This window comes from Cherax quadricarinatus, chromosome 86 (assembly GCF_038502225.1).
Source record: "Cherax quadricarinatus isolate ZL_2023a chromosome 86, ASM3850222v1, whole genome shotgun sequence".
Taxonomy (NCBI): domain Eukaryota; kingdom Metazoa; phylum Arthropoda; class Malacostraca; order Decapoda; family Parastacidae; genus Cherax; species Cherax quadricarinatus.
The window spans coordinates 8,823,757-8,842,003 of NC_091377.1; the positions used below are offsets into that span (position 1 = coordinate 8,823,757).

An 18,247-nucleotide genomic window follows, 5' to 3' on the forward strand; every position below is an offset into this window, starting at 1 on the left:
GAGGGAGAGAACAGCAAGAATGGGGAGGGGGAGGGAGGGAGAGAACAGCAAGAATGGGGAGGGGGAGGTAGGGAGAGAACAGCAAGAATGGGGAGGGGGAGGGAGGGGGAGGGAGGGAGAGAACAGCAAGAATGGGGAGGGGGAGGGAGGGAGAGAACAGCAAGAATGGGGAGGGGGAGGTAGGGAGAGAACAGCAAGAATGGGGAGGGGGAGGTAGGGAGAGAACAGCAAGAATGGGGAGGGGGAGGTAGGGAGAGAACAGCAAGAAAGGTTGTGGGTAGACGGGAAGAAAGAGGTAAGGTAAATGGGTAGACAGGGGAGACAGAGACAGAGAGACAGAAAGAGACAGAGAGAGAGAGAGATGATGATGATGCTGTAGGTAACAGCTCTTAGCTTGTAAATAAATACTTGACATAACCTTGTAAAACCCTGTGTTAAAAGAGAGAGAGAGAGAGAGAGAGAGAGAGAGAGAGAGAGAGAGAGAGAGAGAGAGAGAGAGAGAGAGAGAGAGAGAGAGAGAGAGAGAGAGAGAGAGAGAGAGAGAGAGAGAGACAGAGAGACAGACAGACAGACAGACAGACAGACAGACAGACAGACAGACAGGGACGCAACAAAGGTCGTAGATATATGGGACCCTGAAGCTTGAACTGTTTTGTGGACCCTGAAGCTTGAACTGTTTTGTGGACCCTGAAGCTTGAACTGTTTTGTGGGCCCTGAAGCTTGAACTGTTTTGTGGGCCCTGAAGCTTGAACTGTTTTGTGGGCCCTGAAGCTTGAACTGTTTTGTGGGCCCTGAAGCTTGAACTGTTTTGTGGGCCCTGAAGCTTGAACTGTTTTGTGGGCCCTGAAGCTTGAACTGTTTTGTGGGCCCTGAAGCTTGAACTGTTTTGTGGGCCCTGAAGCTTGAACTGTTTTGTGGGCCCTGAAGCTTGAACTGTTTTGTGGGCCCTGAAGCTTGATCTGTTTTGTGGGCCCTGGAGCTTGAACTGTTTTGTAGGCCTTGATGCTTGAACTGTTTTGTGGACCCTGAAGCTTGAACTGTTATGGGACCCTGAAGCTTGAACTGTTTTGTGGACCCTGAAGCTTGAACTGTTTTGTGGACCCTGAAGCTTGAACTGTTTTCTGTACCCTGAAGCTTGATCTGTTTTGTGGGCCCTGAAGCTTGAACTGTTTTGTGGACCCTGAAGCTTGAACTGTTTTGTGGGCCCTGAAGCTTGAACTGTTTTGTGGGCCCTGAAGCTTGAACTGTTTTGTGGGCCATGAAGCTTGAACTGTTTTGTGGGCCTTGATGCTTGAACTGTTTTGTGGGCCCTGAAGCTTGAACTGTTTTGTGGGCCCTGAAGCTTGAACTGTTTTGTGGGCCCTGAAGCTTGAACTGTTTTGTGGGCCCTGAAGCTTGAACTGTTTTGTGGGCCCTGAAGCTTGAACTGTTTTGTGGGGCCCTGAAGCTTGAACTGTTTTGTGGGGCCCTGAAGCTTGAACTGTTTTGTGGGGCCCTGAAGCTTGAACTGTTTTGTGGACCCTGAAGCTTGAACTGTTTTGTGGGGCCCTGAAGCTTTAACTGTTTTGTGGGCCCTGAAGCTTGAACTGTTTTGTGGACCCTGAAGCTTGAACTGTTTTGTGGGGCCCTGAAGCTTGAACTGTTTCGTGGGGCCATGAAGCTTGAAATGTTTTGTGGACCCTGAAGCTTGAACCGTTTGTGGGCCCAGAAGCTTGAACTGTTTTGTGGACCTTGAAGCTTGAACTGTTTTGTGGGCCCTGAAGCTTGAACTGTTTTGTGGGGCCCTGAAGCTTGAACTGCTCTGTGGGGCCCTGAAGCTTGAACTTTCTGGGGCCTTGAAGCTTGAACTGTTTTGTGGGGCCCTGAAGCTTGAACTGTTTTGTGGACCCTGAAGCTTGAACTGTTTTGTGGGGCCGTGAAGCTTGAACTGTTTTGTGGGCCCTGAAGCTTGAACTGTTTTGTGAACCCTGAAGCTTGAACTGTTTCGTGGGGCCCTGAAGCTTGAACTGTTTTGTGGGGCCCTGAAGCTTGAACTGTTTTGTGGGGCCCTGAAGCTTGAAGTGTTTTGTGGGCCCTGAAGCTTGAACTGTTTTGTGGGGCCCTGAAGCTTGAAATGTTTTGTGGGCCCTGAAGCTTGAACTGTTTTGTGGGGCCCTGAAGCTTGAACTGTTTTGTGGACCCTGAAGCTTGAACTGTTTGTGGGCCCTGAAGCTTGAACTGTTTTGTGGGCACTGAAGCTTGAACTGTTTTGTGGACCTAGAAGCTTGAACTGTTTTGTGGGCCCTGAAGCTTGAACTGTTTTGTGGGGCCCTGAAGCTTGAACTGTTTTGTGGGGCCCTGAAGCTTGAACTGTTTTGTGGGGCCCTGAAGCTTGAACTGTTTTGTGGACCCTGAAGCTTGAACTGTTTTGTGGGGCCCTGAAGCTTGAACTGTTTTGTGGGGCCCTGAAGCTTGAACTGTTTTGTGGACCCTGAAGCTTGAACTGTTTTGTGGGCCCTGAAGCTTGAACTGTTTTGTGGACCCTGAAGCTTGAACTGTTTTGTGGACCCTGAAGCTTGAACTGTTTTGCGGACCCTGAAGCTTGAACTGTTTTGTGGACCCTGAAGCTTGAACTGTTTTGTGGGCCCTGAAGCTTGAAATGTTTTGTGGGCCCTGAAGCTTGAACTGTTTTGTGGGCCCTGAAGCTTGAACTGTTTTGTGGGGCCCTGAAGCTTGAACTGTTTTGTGGACCCTGAAGCTTGAACTGTAGTACACTGTACACTGTAGTACAATGTACACTGTAGTACACTGTACACTGTAGTACACTGTACACTGTAGTACACTGTAGTACACTGTACACTGTAGTACACTGTAGTACACTGTACACTGTAGTACACTGTAGTACACTGTAGTACACTGTACACTGTAGTACACTGTAGTACACTGTACACTGTAGTACACTGTAGTACACTGTACACTGTAGTACACTGTAGTACACTGTACACTGTAGTACACTGTACACTGTAGTACAATGTACACTGTAGTACACTGTACACTGTAGTACACTGTAGTACACTGTAGTACAATGTACACTGTAGTACACTGTAGTACACTGTACACTGTAGTACACTGTAGTACACTGTAGTACATATTATCAGATGAGTGAGACATATGTGCAACAGTTGGATATCCTTATTGTTGAGACGTTTCGCCCACACAGTAAACTTCTTCAGTCAGATATGGCGGCAGTAAGTGTCGATCATGTAGTTTACTACACCACTCTTGGTATAGTATACAGAAGCATACAGGTATACACAGGCATACATGGGAGTACATGGGTGTACATGATAGTACATGGGAGTACATAGAGGTACATGGATGTACATGATAATACATGGGAGCACATAGAAGCAAATGGGTGTACATGATAATACATGGGAGTACATAGGGGTAAATGGGTGTACATGATAGTACATGGGAGTACATAGGAGTAAATGGGTGCACATGATAATACATGGGAGTACATAGGGGTACATGGGTGTACATGATAGTACATGAGAGTACAGAGGAGTACATGGGTGTACATGATAATACATGGGAGTACATAGGGGTACATGGGTGTACATGATAGTACATAGGAACACATATAATTATATAGTACATTTGAGTATATAAGAGTACATAAGAGTACATGGGAAAGTTAGACAGTAGAAGACTATCCAGTCCGTTCTGAGACTATCTACTGAGAACTATCTGCTTCTATCTAGATTAAGAATTATTGCGTATTATCTAGATACGAACTATCGGGTACTATCTAGATTAAGAACTATCGTGTACTCTCTAAATTAAGAACTATCGTGTATTATATACATTAAGAACTATCGGGTACTATCTAGATTAAGAACTATCGTGTATTATGTAGATGAATAAGTCAAGAATACAGCAGAGGGTCACAATGGCACCATAAGTCAGAAATACACCAGGGGGTCACAATGGCACTATAAGTCAGAAATACACCAGGGGTCACAATGGCACCATAAGTCAGAAATACACCAGGGGGTCACAATGGCACCATAAGTCAGAAATACACCAGGGGGTCACAATGGCACCATACGTCAGAAATACACCAGGGGGTCACAATGGCACCATAAGTCAGAAATACACCAGGGGATCACGATGGCACCATAAGTCAGAAATACACCAGGGGGTCACAATGGTACCATAAGTCAGAAATACACCAGGGGGTCACGATGGCACCATAAGTCAGAAATACACCAGGGGGTCACAATGGCACCATAAGTCAGAAATACACCAGGGGGTCACAATGGCACCATAAGTCAGAAATACACCAGGGGGTCACAATGGCACCATAAGTCAGAAATACACCAGGGGGTCACAATGGCACCATAAGTCAGAAATACACCAGGGGGTCACAATGGCACCATAAGTCAGAAATACACCAGGGGGTCACAATGGCACCATAAGTCAGAAATACACCAGGGGGTCACAATGGCACCATAAGTCAGAAATACACCAGGGGGTCACAATGGCACCATAAGTCAGAAATACACCAGGGGGTCACAATGGCACCATACGTCAGAAATACACCAGGGGGTCACGATGGCACCATACGTCAGAAATACACCAGGGGGTCACAATGGCACCATCAGTCAGAAATACACCAGGGGGTCACAATGGCACCATACGTCAGAAATACACCAGGGGGTCACAATGGCACCATAAGTCAGAAATACACCAGGGGTCACAATGGCACCATAAGTCAGAAATACACCTGGGGGTCACGATGGCACCATACGTCATAAATACACCAGGGGTCACAATGGCACATAAGTCAGAAATACCAGGGGGTCACGTCAGAAATACACCAGGGGTCACAATGGCACCATAAGTCAGAAATACACCAGGGGGTCACAATGGGTCAGAAATACACCAGGGGGTCACGATGGCACCATACGTCAGAAATACACCAGGGGGTCACAATGGCACCATAAGTCAGAAATACACCAGGGGATCACGATGGCACCATACGTCAGAAATACACCAGGGGGTCACGATGGCACCATACGTCAGAAATACACCAGGGGGTCACGATGGCACCATAAGTCAGAAATACACCAGGGGGTCCCAATGGCACCATAAGTCAGAAATACACCAGGGGGTCACAATGGCACCAAAAGTCAGAAATACACCAGGGGGCCACAATGGCACCATACGTCAGAAATACACCAGGGGGTCACAATGGCACCATACGCCAGAAATACACCAGGGGGTCACAATGGCACCATACGTCAAAAATACACCAGGGGGTCACAATGGCACCATAAGTCAGAAATACACCAGGGTGCCACAATGGCACCATAAGTCAGAAATACACCAGGGGGTCACAATGGCACCATTAGTCAGAAATACACCAGATGTCACAATGGCACCATAAGTCAGAAATACACCAGGGGGTCACAATGGCACCATAAGTCAGAAATACACCAGGGTGCCACAATGGCACCATAAGTCAGAAATACACCAGGGGGTCACAATGGCACCATACGTCAGAAATACACCAGGGGGTCACAATGGCACCATAAGTCAGAAATACACCAGGGGGTCACAATGGCACCAAACGTCAGAAATACACCAGGGGGTCACGATGGCAACATAAGTCAGAAATACACCAGGGGGTCACAATGGCACCATAAGTCAGAAATACACCAGGGGGTCACAATGGCACCATAAGTCAGAAATACACCAGGGGGTCACAATGGCACCATAAGTCAGAAATACACCAGGGGATCACAATGGCACCATAAGTCAGAAATACACCAGGGGGTCACAATGGCACCATAAGTCAGAAATACACCAGGGGGTCACAATGGCACCATAAGTCAGAAATACACCAGGGGGTCACAATGGCACCATAAGTCAGAAATACACCAGGGGGTCACAATGGCACCATAAGTCAGAAATACACCAGGGGGTCACAATGGCACCATAAGTCAGAAATACACCAGGGGGTCACAATGGCACCATACGTCAGAAATACACCAGGGTGCCACAATGGCACCATAAGTCAGAAATACACCAGGGGGTCAGGATGGCTCCATAAGTCAGAAATACACCAGGGTGCCACAATGGCACCATAAGTCAGAAATACACCAGGGGGTCACAATGGCACCATACGTCAGAAATACACCAGGGTGCCACAATGGCACCATAAGTCAGAAATACACCAGGGGGTCAGGATGGCAACATAAGTCAGAAATACACCAGGGGGTCACAATGGCACCATAGCTCAAAATTTATCCTGATATGATTAAAAAAAAAAGTGCCAAAAATATGGATTTTTTCTATTTAATTCCTATCCTATTTTCTAGACTCACACACTATTAATAATTATATTTTTTTAAATATATTTATGCAAATCTCATGTAAATTTGTAAATTTCTTGTAAATATATGTAAATCTTATGTAAATATATGTACATCTCATGCATTTATATTTATGTAAATCTCATCGAAATATATTTATGTAAATCTAATGTAAATATATAATGTAAATTTCATGTAAATATATTATGTAAATCTCATGTAAATATAAAAGGTATTTTTTAATTTACAAAAAGTGGAGCCCACGAGGGCACATATTTCATACACAGCTTGAAGGATACGTACGATAGGGCCCAGGAGGACCAGCAACCACTACAAAGCAACAAGTTTTTAAGGTTAAAAGGCTGGGCCAAGAGCTGAACCTTAACCCCGCAAACACAACCGATTACCTCAAACTCCTTCCGATCTTCCCCATTCTTCTTTGTTTAGGACTGATGAAGCCAGTAAAGTTAACCAAGTGTTCTACGTGTGTCTAATTCATCAACTGTCGACAGTAGACAGGATAGCAAAGTAGACAGCAAGGTACGGTGCCACCCCAGGTACAGTGCCACCCCAAGATGCAGTGTCACACCCAAATACAGTGTGCTACACTGCACCGATTACAGTGCCACCGCCCATAATGCCAAATTCGGCTCTTAAATAACCTGTCGTTAGATGGGTGCCGGCAGGTCGCCAACAGCAACAGCCTCGTTGAACAGGCAGTCAACAGCAGAAACAACCTGGAAGCTAGTCACAGGTATCCCTGTTGAACCACTCGATGAGGATCTAAGTAGAAAGGGGTAAAAATGTTATTATTATTATTATTATTATTATTATTATTATTATTATTATTATTATTATTATTATTAGTAGTAGTAGTAGTAGTAGTAGTATTATTATCGTTATTATTATTATTGTTGTTGTTGTTGTTGTTGTTGTTGTTGTTGTTGTTTCTGTTGTTATAAAGGAGAGCTAAACTACTCTCCCTACCTTCATGTATCCCTACTCTCCCTACCTTCATGTATCCCTACTCTCCCTGCCTTCATGTATCCCTACTCTCCCTACCTTCATGTATCCCTACTCTCCCTGCCTTCATGTATCCCTACTCTCCCTACCTTCATGTATCCCTACTCTCCCTGCCTTCATGTATCCCTACTCTCCCTACCTTCATGTATCCCTACTCTCCCTGCCTTCATGTATCCCTACTCTCCCTACCTTCATGTATCCCTACTCTCCCTGCCTTCATGTATCCCTACTCTCCCTACCTTCATGTATCCCTACTCTCCCTACCTTCATGTATCCCTACTCTCCCTACCTTCATGTATCCCTACTCTCCCTACCTTCATGTATCCCTACTCTCCCTGCCTTCATGTATCCCTACTCTCCCTACCTTCATGTTTCCCTACTCTCCCTACCTTCATGTATCCCTACTCTCCCTACCTTCATGTTTCCCTACTCTCCCTACCTTCATGTATCCCTACTCTCCCTGCCTTCATGTATCCCTACTCTCCCTACCTTCATGTATCCCTACTCTCCCTGCCTTCATGTATCCCTACTCTCCCTACCTTCATGTTTCCCTACTCTCCCTACCTTCATGTTTCCCTACTCTCCCTACCTTCATGTTTCCCTACTCTCCCTACCTTCATGTTTCCCTACTCTCCCTACCTTCATGTATCCCTACTCTCCCTACCTTCATGCTTCCCTACTCTCCCTACCTTCATGTATCCCTACTCTCCCTGCCTTCATGTATCCCTACTCTCCCTACCTTCATGTTTCCCTACTCTCCCTACCTTCATGTATCCCTACTCTCCCTACCTTCATGCTTCCCTACTCTCCCTACCTTCATGCTTCCCTACTTTCCCTACCTTCATGCTTCCCTACTCTCCCTACCGTCATGTATCTCTACTCTCCCTACCTTCATGTTTCCCTGCTCTCCCTACCTTCATGTATCCCTACTCTCCCTACCTTCTTATTTCCCTACTCTCCCTACCTTCATGTTTCCCTACTCTCCCTACCTTCATGTTTCCCTACTCTCCCTACCTTCATTTTTCCCTACTCTCCCTACCTTCATGTTTCCCTACTCTCCCTACCTTCATGTATCCCTACTCTCCCTACCTTCATGTATCCCTACTCTCCCTACCTTCATGCTTCCCTACTCTCCCTACCTTCATGTATCTCTACTCTCCCTACCTTCATGTTTCCCTACTCTCCCTACGTATATGTTTCCCTACTCTCCCTACCTTCATGTTTCCCTACTCTCCTTACGTATATGTTTCCCTGCTCCCTGTCACTTACCTGTTCACCTACTGCATGTCCCTAACTACTTTCGGTAGACGGGAGATGACGGTAAGTGCTGACTTCAACAAATTCCAGGTCCCGTCACTCATTTCATCTGCGGGAGATGTCACATGTTAGTGTCTTATGATGTCACATGTAAGACTCTTAGAATGATGTCACATGTAAGACTCTTAGGATGTCACATGTAAAACTTTTAGGATGATGTCATATGTAAGACTTTTAGGATGATGTCACATGTAAGACTTTTAGGATGATATCACATGCAGTACTCTTAGGATGTCACATGTAAGTCGTTTAGGGTACGGTTTTTCACAACATTTCTTCAGTAAACAACAACGGATTTTTCTTATACACAAACATAAGTTTTAACACTCACGGGCGGAAGCTGGATCAGAGGCTGTAAAGAAGAAATTTTCCTCCATAGGAAGACCTGGAAGATGCCCTTTGGCCACGGCCCGCACCGTCAGGTGGTACGTGATCCCTGGGGTGAGGTCCACCAGGGTGCTCTCTGTGTAGTGGGTACCACTTCTGTTTATCTGTGGTGTGGCGCTCACAGTCCTTCTTTCCACCTCACTACTGCCTTCCTGTATCAAGTTATTATTATTATCATTATTATTATTATTAGTAGTAGTAGTAGTAGTAGTAGTATTAGTAGTAGTAGTAATAGTAGTAGTTGCATACTGTACATCTGATTTCACTGGACTCGCCTGAACTCTCTACAGGAACTCACCTGATTGTAGGAGACGAAGTAGTAATCTACAGGCGCTAGGCTCTCTACCTCCCAAGTGATGTTGTAGAGGCCATAGGTGGATGTAGGGGAGGCCTCCAGCACCTGGACGGGGCCAGGGGTGGCCTCTACGGTGATGGTGGCACTGTCTTCCCCTGCCTCGTTGTGAGCCCGGCACTTATAGTCCCCTAGAGCTAAAGGTGTCATGTTTTCCAGCTGTAAGTGAGGGTAAGACTATGAATTTATTGCCCTTCTAACACCATCGCGATACAACACCATCACAACACCAGCATAAGCTACGATAATGAATGTATTAAGTGCGTATTGTGTATCGACTGTATGATGCGAATCAATACTTATTATTCTATTCTGCATGTCATGACAGTAAGAGAGACCTTGACTGAGCTGGAGTTCCGCAAGTCCTTCCTTTACGGTTTTTTGTCGCTTCTGATTATCCAACCGTGGTGGGTTCCAAGCCCCGGATTCTCCCGCGCTTGTCTAAATCATTCGTCCTTTTCTGCTATTACTTCTCTGCTCGGCTTCACGTGAGGTACTGCCGACAGTTCATGTAAAATAAGCGAACGTTACACCACAATATTTCTTGGAACGATATTTTGCTCAGTGGAGAGTCTGATAAAAGTCTATAGAGTGAAATGCTGTCTCGATAAAAACCTGTTTTTAGCAACTTATTTCTTATATTTATTTGTTTACCTGTTTGCCCTCGCCTTCCTATTAGTTCCTGCTACCTTGTTTGTGCTCCTATATTTGTTAGGTTCGTTGTGTTTAAGCGTTACCTAATTTTCTCCCTCTGGAACGCTCTAATACTTTCCTCACTATAACCTTTACGCTATCATTATTTAAAATATATTTCCCAGTGTTCTCTGTAAAAGTTCCCTTGTGTTTCTGCTGAACACCCAAAACACTTCGGAGGGGCAGATGATGATGCTGTAGGAGACTCCGACGGAGAACAAATAGTGATCCCCTACGCATTTCTTCTGTTGGCATAAGGGGCCCACAGAAGAAATGTTTAGAGAGCCCATAGAAGTTAGACGAAGTATGTGATTCGATCTACGAAGGTCGGAAACACGTACGAAAACTATTTTGAACGGGTATAATATAGGTATTTTGATAAGGAATGAAATTAAGATGTTTATTCTGAAGAATATTCAAGGAACGCGAGATCTGAAGGTCATACTACCTGGTAATACTTCAGAAAAGAGACACGTGTTGAAGAACCACCCTTAGAAGGGCCAGAGTATCGCTGTGAAGACTTTTATCAAATCATTGCCGAGACTTGTGACTTGATAAAGCTCTACACAGAGTGAAACATGTCTTGATAAAGCTCTACACAGAGTGAAACATGTCTTGATAAAGCTCTACACAGAGTGAGACGTGTCTTGATAAAGCTCTACACAGAGTGAAACATGTCTTGATAAAGCTCTACACAGAGTGAAACATGTCTTGATAAAGCTCTACACAGAGTGAAACATGTCTTGATAAAGCTCTACACAGAGTGAAACATGTCTTGATAAAGCTCTACACAGAATGAAACATGACTTAATAAAGCTCTACACAGAATGAAATATGACTTAATAAAGCTCTACACAGAATGAAACCTGTCTTGATAAAGCTCTACACATAATGAAATATGTCTTGATAAAGCTCTACACAGAGTGAAACATGTCTTAATAAAGTTCTACACAGAGTGAAACATGTCTTGATAAAGCTCTACACAGAGTGAAACGTGTCTTGATAAAGCTCTACACAGAGTGAAACATGTCTTGATAAAGCTCTACACAGAGTGAAACATGTCTTGATAAAGCTCTACACAGAGTGAAACATGACTTGATAATCCTCCGTACAGATTGAAGCATGTTTTGATAAAGCTTTTCACTGTGAACATGATTTGATAAAGCTCTACACAGAGTGAAGCATGAGTCGATGAAGCTCTACAGAGTGAAACATAATTTGATAAAGCTTTACATAGAGCGAAAATTTGTCCAAATGAAACCCGGCTTCATCACGCTGGGAAAGGTTACGCATTTGCCTGGTAGGCTAGACAAAAATAGCCAAGGTAGGCCTGCTTTAATCACGACTCCTTGCCTACCTGAGGCTTTACCAACGCCTCATAAAGCTCTTGTGGGCGAAAGGTAGCAATTAAAATCCTCTCTTTTGCGGCAGGTGTATTTTTTAAACCACTTCGATAAGCCATATTACAGTTTTGTGGATTTATCTGCGGCCACCGACTTAGTGGCCTTGGGAGGAGCAGGAAATTTGTGGCTTAGGTAACCTTCTCGTTCTGCATGAACAGTGCTGTCAGGGGAAGGGGGGATTTCGCCCCTTAAGGGAGGTTCCCTGACGCATGTGAGGGGGCTCTTGATACTGGAAATTTTGCCCAACCTTTCCTTACTTAGGTCGAACCTGATTCTCACTCTTTTATCATTTCCCAGTGAATCATAATAATAATAATAATAATAATAATAATAATAATAATAATAATAATAATAATAATAATAATAATAATAATAATAATAATATTATTATTATTATTATTATTATTATTATTATTATTATTATTATTATTATTATTATTATCCTACCTACTGGACCAACTGTGAGGGACACAGTTGGTCCAGTAGGTAGGGTAAGGACGGCACTGTAAACGGACTATATTTCACTGCTGTGACTAAGTCCTTAGAAACAGACAGTTTTGTGCAGTAGTGAAGGACGAGGTGCTGGAGAGCACTGCTGGCCACGGCAGAGCGGTGAGTTAGTTACCTTCATTGAAGGATGAATATTGCGTAAGTTGTGATGACAGTTGCAGGATATATACACAAGAAGAAATTACTGTTTCTCATTATATATGCACTAGAAGTGTCTCTCTCATTGTATACACACCGAGCTATGTATATCTCTCATTGTATACACACCGAGAGATGTATCTCTCTCATTGTATACACACTGAGAGGTTTGTCTCTCAGTGTAAATACAACGAGACTTTACTGTATTCTTTATTACAGAAATTAAAGTATTTTTTGACAAGTGGTGACCAGGTGATACGCAAGCTTTATTTACCTCGTGTAGTCAAACCATGGTACGGGAAGGGATTGAACTCGCGGTGATTGAGTCATAAAACTTCAGACCGACGTGTTAGTCACTGGGCCAGCTGGCTATAATAAGATTCATTCATTTAGGTATATTTATACACCATAGGAAGGTTAGGATAGGCGCCACTGTGACCACAAAGTTTTTACAGATGAGGGGACTTGAGCTAGAGCTCGTCACGGGCACGCTGGCTGTGACGAGTGGTAATGAACAAGTTGCAATGGAAATAAACAAGTTACAGTGGTAATGAACAAGTTACAGTGGTAATGAACAAGCTACAGTGGTAATGAACAAGCTACAGTGGTAATGAACAAGTTACAGTGGTAATGAATGAGGAAAATATGACGACTCGCAGGGGTGTATAAATCTATAGTAGAGGGAAGGAGGGATCGGCCTAGGAAAGGATGGAGGGAGAGGGGTAAAAGAGGTTTTGTGTGCAAAGGGCTTGGACATACAGCAGGCATGTGTGAGCGTATTAAATAGGAATGAGTGAGACCTGAGGAGCTGTTGGAGTGTGAGCAGGGTAATATTTTGTGATGGGATTCAAGGAAACCGGTTAGCCGGACTTGAGTCCTGGAGGTTGGATTTACAATGCCTGCACTTTAAAGGAGGGGATTGGGATATTTGCTGGTTGGAGTGACATGAACTATCATATCTGCGTGCCTTTGCAAGGTCAGTGAGAGTCTGAATAATGGTGAAAGTATTTCTTTCTTTTTCGGGCCACCCTGCCTCGGTGTGAGAAGGCTACTGTAGAAACAACTACCCTCTTGAGACGGCGTCGTGGCTACTTACGAAACTCAAGCGAGCGGAAGAAAAAGGCTGTAGGTAGCGTATTTTCCACGCAATCGAGGGAAATTATTGGTAAGTAAAATACATTGATTTTCCGTCAATTGATCTTCCTTTAAGTCCTCGTTCAGTAACCGTTCTTGGAAACTGAGATGTCGTCTCTGGATACAAAGATTTTGCCGGCGAAGCGACCAGTTTATTGTGTACCTCATATCCATCCTGTGGATATTAGTGGCTAGTTTATTGTGTACCTCATATCCATCCTGTGGATGGTAGTGGCTAGTTTATTGTGCACCTCATATCCATCCTGTGGATATTAGTGGCTAGTTTATTGTGTACCTCATATCCATCCTGTGGATATTAGTGGCTAGTTTATTGTGTACCTCATATCCATCCTGTGGATGGTAGTGGCTAGTTTATTGTGCACCTCATATCCATCCTGTGGATGGTAGTGGCTAGTTTATTGTGCACCTCATATCCATCCTGTGGATGGTAGTGGCTAGTTTATTGTGTACCTTATATCTATCCTGTGGATGGTAGTGGCTAGTTTACTGTGTACCTCATATCCGTCCTGTGGATGGTAGTGGCTAGTTTATTGTGTACCTTATATCTATCCTGTGGATGGTAGTGGCTAGTTTATTGTGTACCTTATATCTATCCTGTGGATGGTAGTGGCTAGTTTATTGTGTACCTTATATCCATCCTGTGGAGGGTAGTGGCTAGTTTATTGTGTACCTTATATCTATCCTGTGGATGGTAGTGGCTAGTTTATTGTGTACCTTATATCTATCCTGTGGATGGTAGTGGCTAGTTTATTGTGTACCTTATATCTATCCTGTGGATGGTAGTGGCTAGTTTATTGTGTACCTTATATCCATCCTGTGGATGGTAGTGGCTAGTTTATTGTGTACCTTATATCTATCCTGTGGATGGTAGTGGCTAGTTTATTGTGTACCTTATATCTATCCTGTGGATGGTAGTGGCTAGTTTATTGTGTACCTTATATCCATCCTGTGGAGGGTAGTGGCTAGTTTATTGTGTACCTTATATCTATCCTGTGGATGGTAGTGGCTAGTTTATTGTGTACCTTACATCTATCCTGTGGATGGTAGTGGCTAGTTTATTGTGTACCTTATATCCATCCTGTGGAGGGTAGTGGCTAGTTTATTGTGTACCTTATATCTATCCTGTGGATGGTAGTGGCTAGTTTATTGTGTACCTTATATCCATCCTGTGGAGGGTAGTGGCTAGTTTATTGTGTACCTTATATCTATCCTGTGGATGGTAGTGGCTAGTTTATTGTGTACCTTATATCCATCCTGTGGAGGGTAGTGGCTAGTTTACTGTGTACCCCATATTCGTCCTGTGGATGGTAGCACAAGAGAATTTGAGTACACAATAGGCCTAGGAACTAGGCCGCTAAAGGGTTAACAGGAGTACATCTGGATTTATACCTACAATTCACTAATCTGTTACAAACAAATTAAAGAAATTAGCTTAATATATCAGATATTTTATTTTCATTGATAAGATATCTTAACATATCACATAAGTTATTATACTGTCTATCTCCACATTCCCCAATAAGTGGCAAATGCTAGTGATAACTACGAACAGTATCTCCGCTTCCCCTACATCTTACAAGCCCAGCCTCCTCTACCTTCCAGCATTATTTAATATCAAATTAACCAAAGTTCACCTTTACATACCAATATAATATTAAATGTATTATCAGTAATATTAATGTACTTTCAGAAATATTAATATATTACCAGTAATATTAAATGTAGGCATAATACATGGTTAAATATCACCTTCGGTAATTTCAACTCTACCTAAAGAAGCATCCGACACTCTTCCTATTCACATGAAGCCTTCTGTAATTGCTACACACCAGCGTTGTAAATTTGAAGCCGATCGGATGAGACGTTTCCAGGTTATAAACGAAAGTTTTGCAGAAAGAAACACGAGACAACAGGCATCTAAATAATTCATCTCTTCTGAAGGTTAAGTTTTTTTTCAGGAAACATGACAAGTGTTTCCTAACGCGGGTCTTAGTCACATGATGACCCTCAGCTGGAGCTTCTGGTCATCTGACCGAGGCCTTCCACTGGCTTACCCATCCACCCTTTTAAAAATTATGTTTATGATTATAACCCTTGAGTAATTCTTCTAAAGCCAAGAGGAAGTTAAAGTTACAAAATTACAATATACCATTTATGCCATTATACCATTTATGCCATTATACCATTTATGCCATTATACCATTTATGTCATTATATCATTTATGCCATTATACCATTTATGCCATTATATCATTTATGTCATTATATCATTTATGCCATTATACCATTTATGTCATTATATCATTTATGCCATTATATCATTTATGCCATTATATCATTTATGCCATTATATCATTTATGCCATTATACCATTTATGTCATTATATCATTTATGCCATTATATCATTTATGCCATTATATCACTTATGCCATTATACCATTTATGTCATTATATCATTTATGCCATTATACCATTTATGTCATTATATCATTTATGCCATTATATCATTTATGCCATTATATCATTTATGCCATTATATCATTTATGCCATTATACCATTTATGTCATTATATCATTTATGCCATTATATCATTTATGCCATTATATCATTTATGCCATTATACCATTTATGTCATTATATCATTTATGCCATTATACCATTTATGTCATTATATCATTTATGCCATTATACCATTTATGTCATTATATCATTTATGCCATTATACCATTTATGTCATTATATCATTTATGCCATTATACCATTTATGTCATTATATCATTTATGCCATTATACCATTTATGTCATTATATCATTTATGCCATTATATCATTTATGCCATTATATCATTTATGCCATTATATCATTTATGCCATTATACCATTTATGTCATTATATCATTTATGCCATTATATCATTTATGCCATTATATCATTTATGCCATTATACCATTTATGTCATTATATCATTTATGCCATTATATCATTTATGCCATTATATCATTTATGCCATTATATCATTTATGCCATTATACCATTTATGTCATTATATCATTTATGCCATTATATCATTTATGCCATTATATCATTTATGCCATTATACCATTTATGTCATTATATCATTTATGCCATTATATCATTTATGCCATTATATCATTTATGCCATTATACCATTTATGTCATTATATCATTTATGCCATTATATCATTTATGCCATTATATCATTTATGCCATTATACCATTTATGTCATTATATCATTTATGCCATTATACCATTTATGCCATTATATCATTTATGCCATTATATCATTTATGCCATTATATCATTTATGCCATTATACCATTTATGCCATTATACCATTTATGCCATTATACCATTTATGCCATTATACCATTTATGCCATTATATCATTTATGCCATTATACCATTTATGCCATTATATCATTTATGCCATTATATCATTTATGCCATTATATCATTTATGCCATTATATCATTTATGCCATTATATCATTTATGCCATTATACCATTTATGTCATTATATCATTTATGCCATTATATCATTTATGCCATTATATCATTTATGCCATTATATCATTTATGTCATTATATCATTTATGCCATTATACCATTTATGCCATTATATCATTTATGCCATTATATCATTTATGCCATTATATCATTTATGCCATTATACCATTTATGCCATTATACCATTTATGCCATTATACCATTTATGCCATTATACCATTTATGTCATTATATCATTTATGCCATTATACCATTTATGCCATTATATCATTTATGCCATTATATCATTTATGTCATTATATCATTTATGCCATTATATCATTTATGCCATTATATCATTTATGCCATTATACCATTTATGCCATTATATCATTTATGCCATTATATCATTTATGCCATTATACCATTTATGCCATTATACCATTTATGCCATTATACCATTTATGCCATTATACCATTTATGCCATTATATCATTTATGCCATTATACCATTTATGTCATTATATCATTTATGTCATTATACCATTTATGCCATTATACCATTTATGTCATTATACCATTTATGCCATTATATCATTTATGCCATTATACCATTACACCATTTATACCATTATACCATTTATACCATTATACCATTTATACCATTATACCATTACACCATTTATACCATTATACCATTTATACCATTATACCATTTATACCATTATACCATTACACCATTTATACCATTATACCATTTATACCATTATACCATTTATGCCATTATACCATTATACCATTATACCATTTATACCATTATACCATTACACCATTTATACCATTATACCATTTATACCATTATACCATTTATGCCATTATACCATTTATGCCATTATACCATTACACCATTTATACCATTATACCATTTATATCATTATACCATTTATACCATTATACCATTTATACCACATATACCATTTATACCATTATACCATTTATACCACATTTACCATTTATACCATTATACCATTTGTACCATTATATCATTATACCATTATACCATTTATACCATTATATCATTGTCATTCGTACCATTATACCATTTATATCATTATACCATTTATACTATTATCCCATTTATACCATTATTCCATTTATGCCACTACCTGGTCACAGACCGGGCCGCGGGGGCGTTGACCCCCGGAACTCTCTCCAGGTAATCCAGGTAATTCCATTATACCATTTATTCCATTATAGCACTATACCACTTATACCATTTATACCATATACCATTTATGCCATTATACAATTTATGCCATTATGTTATTTGTACCATTATACTACTTATACCATTACACCATTTATACCATTATACCATTTATGCCATTATACCATTTA

General features: G+C 40.9%; 1 protein-coding gene across 2 annotated transcripts in view; it reads right to left on the bottom strand.

Annotated features, from left to right (window-relative positions):
* Positions 1–3,165: 3,165 nt before the first annotated feature.
* The window catches only part of LOC128702997 (protein amalgam), a 46,530-nt gene continuing 31,448 nt past the window's right edge, over positions 3,166–18,247 (bottom strand). For both annotated transcript variants that reach the window (XM_070103618.1, XM_070103616.1), the window contains exons 8-12: positions 9,388–9,600; positions 9,034–9,241; positions 8,655–8,751; positions 4,931–7,145; positions 3,166–4,771 (exon numbers count right to left, since the gene is read on the bottom strand). In XM_070103618.1, the coding sequence (XP_069959719.1) occupies positions 8,663–8,751; positions 9,034–9,241; positions 9,388–9,600 (510 nt within the window). In that variant the 3' untranslated portion in view covers positions 3,166–4,771; positions 4,931–7,145; positions 8,655–8,662. The remainder of the gene's footprint in view (positions 4,772–4,930; positions 7,146–8,654; positions 8,752–9,033; positions 9,242–9,387; positions 9,601–18,247) is intronic.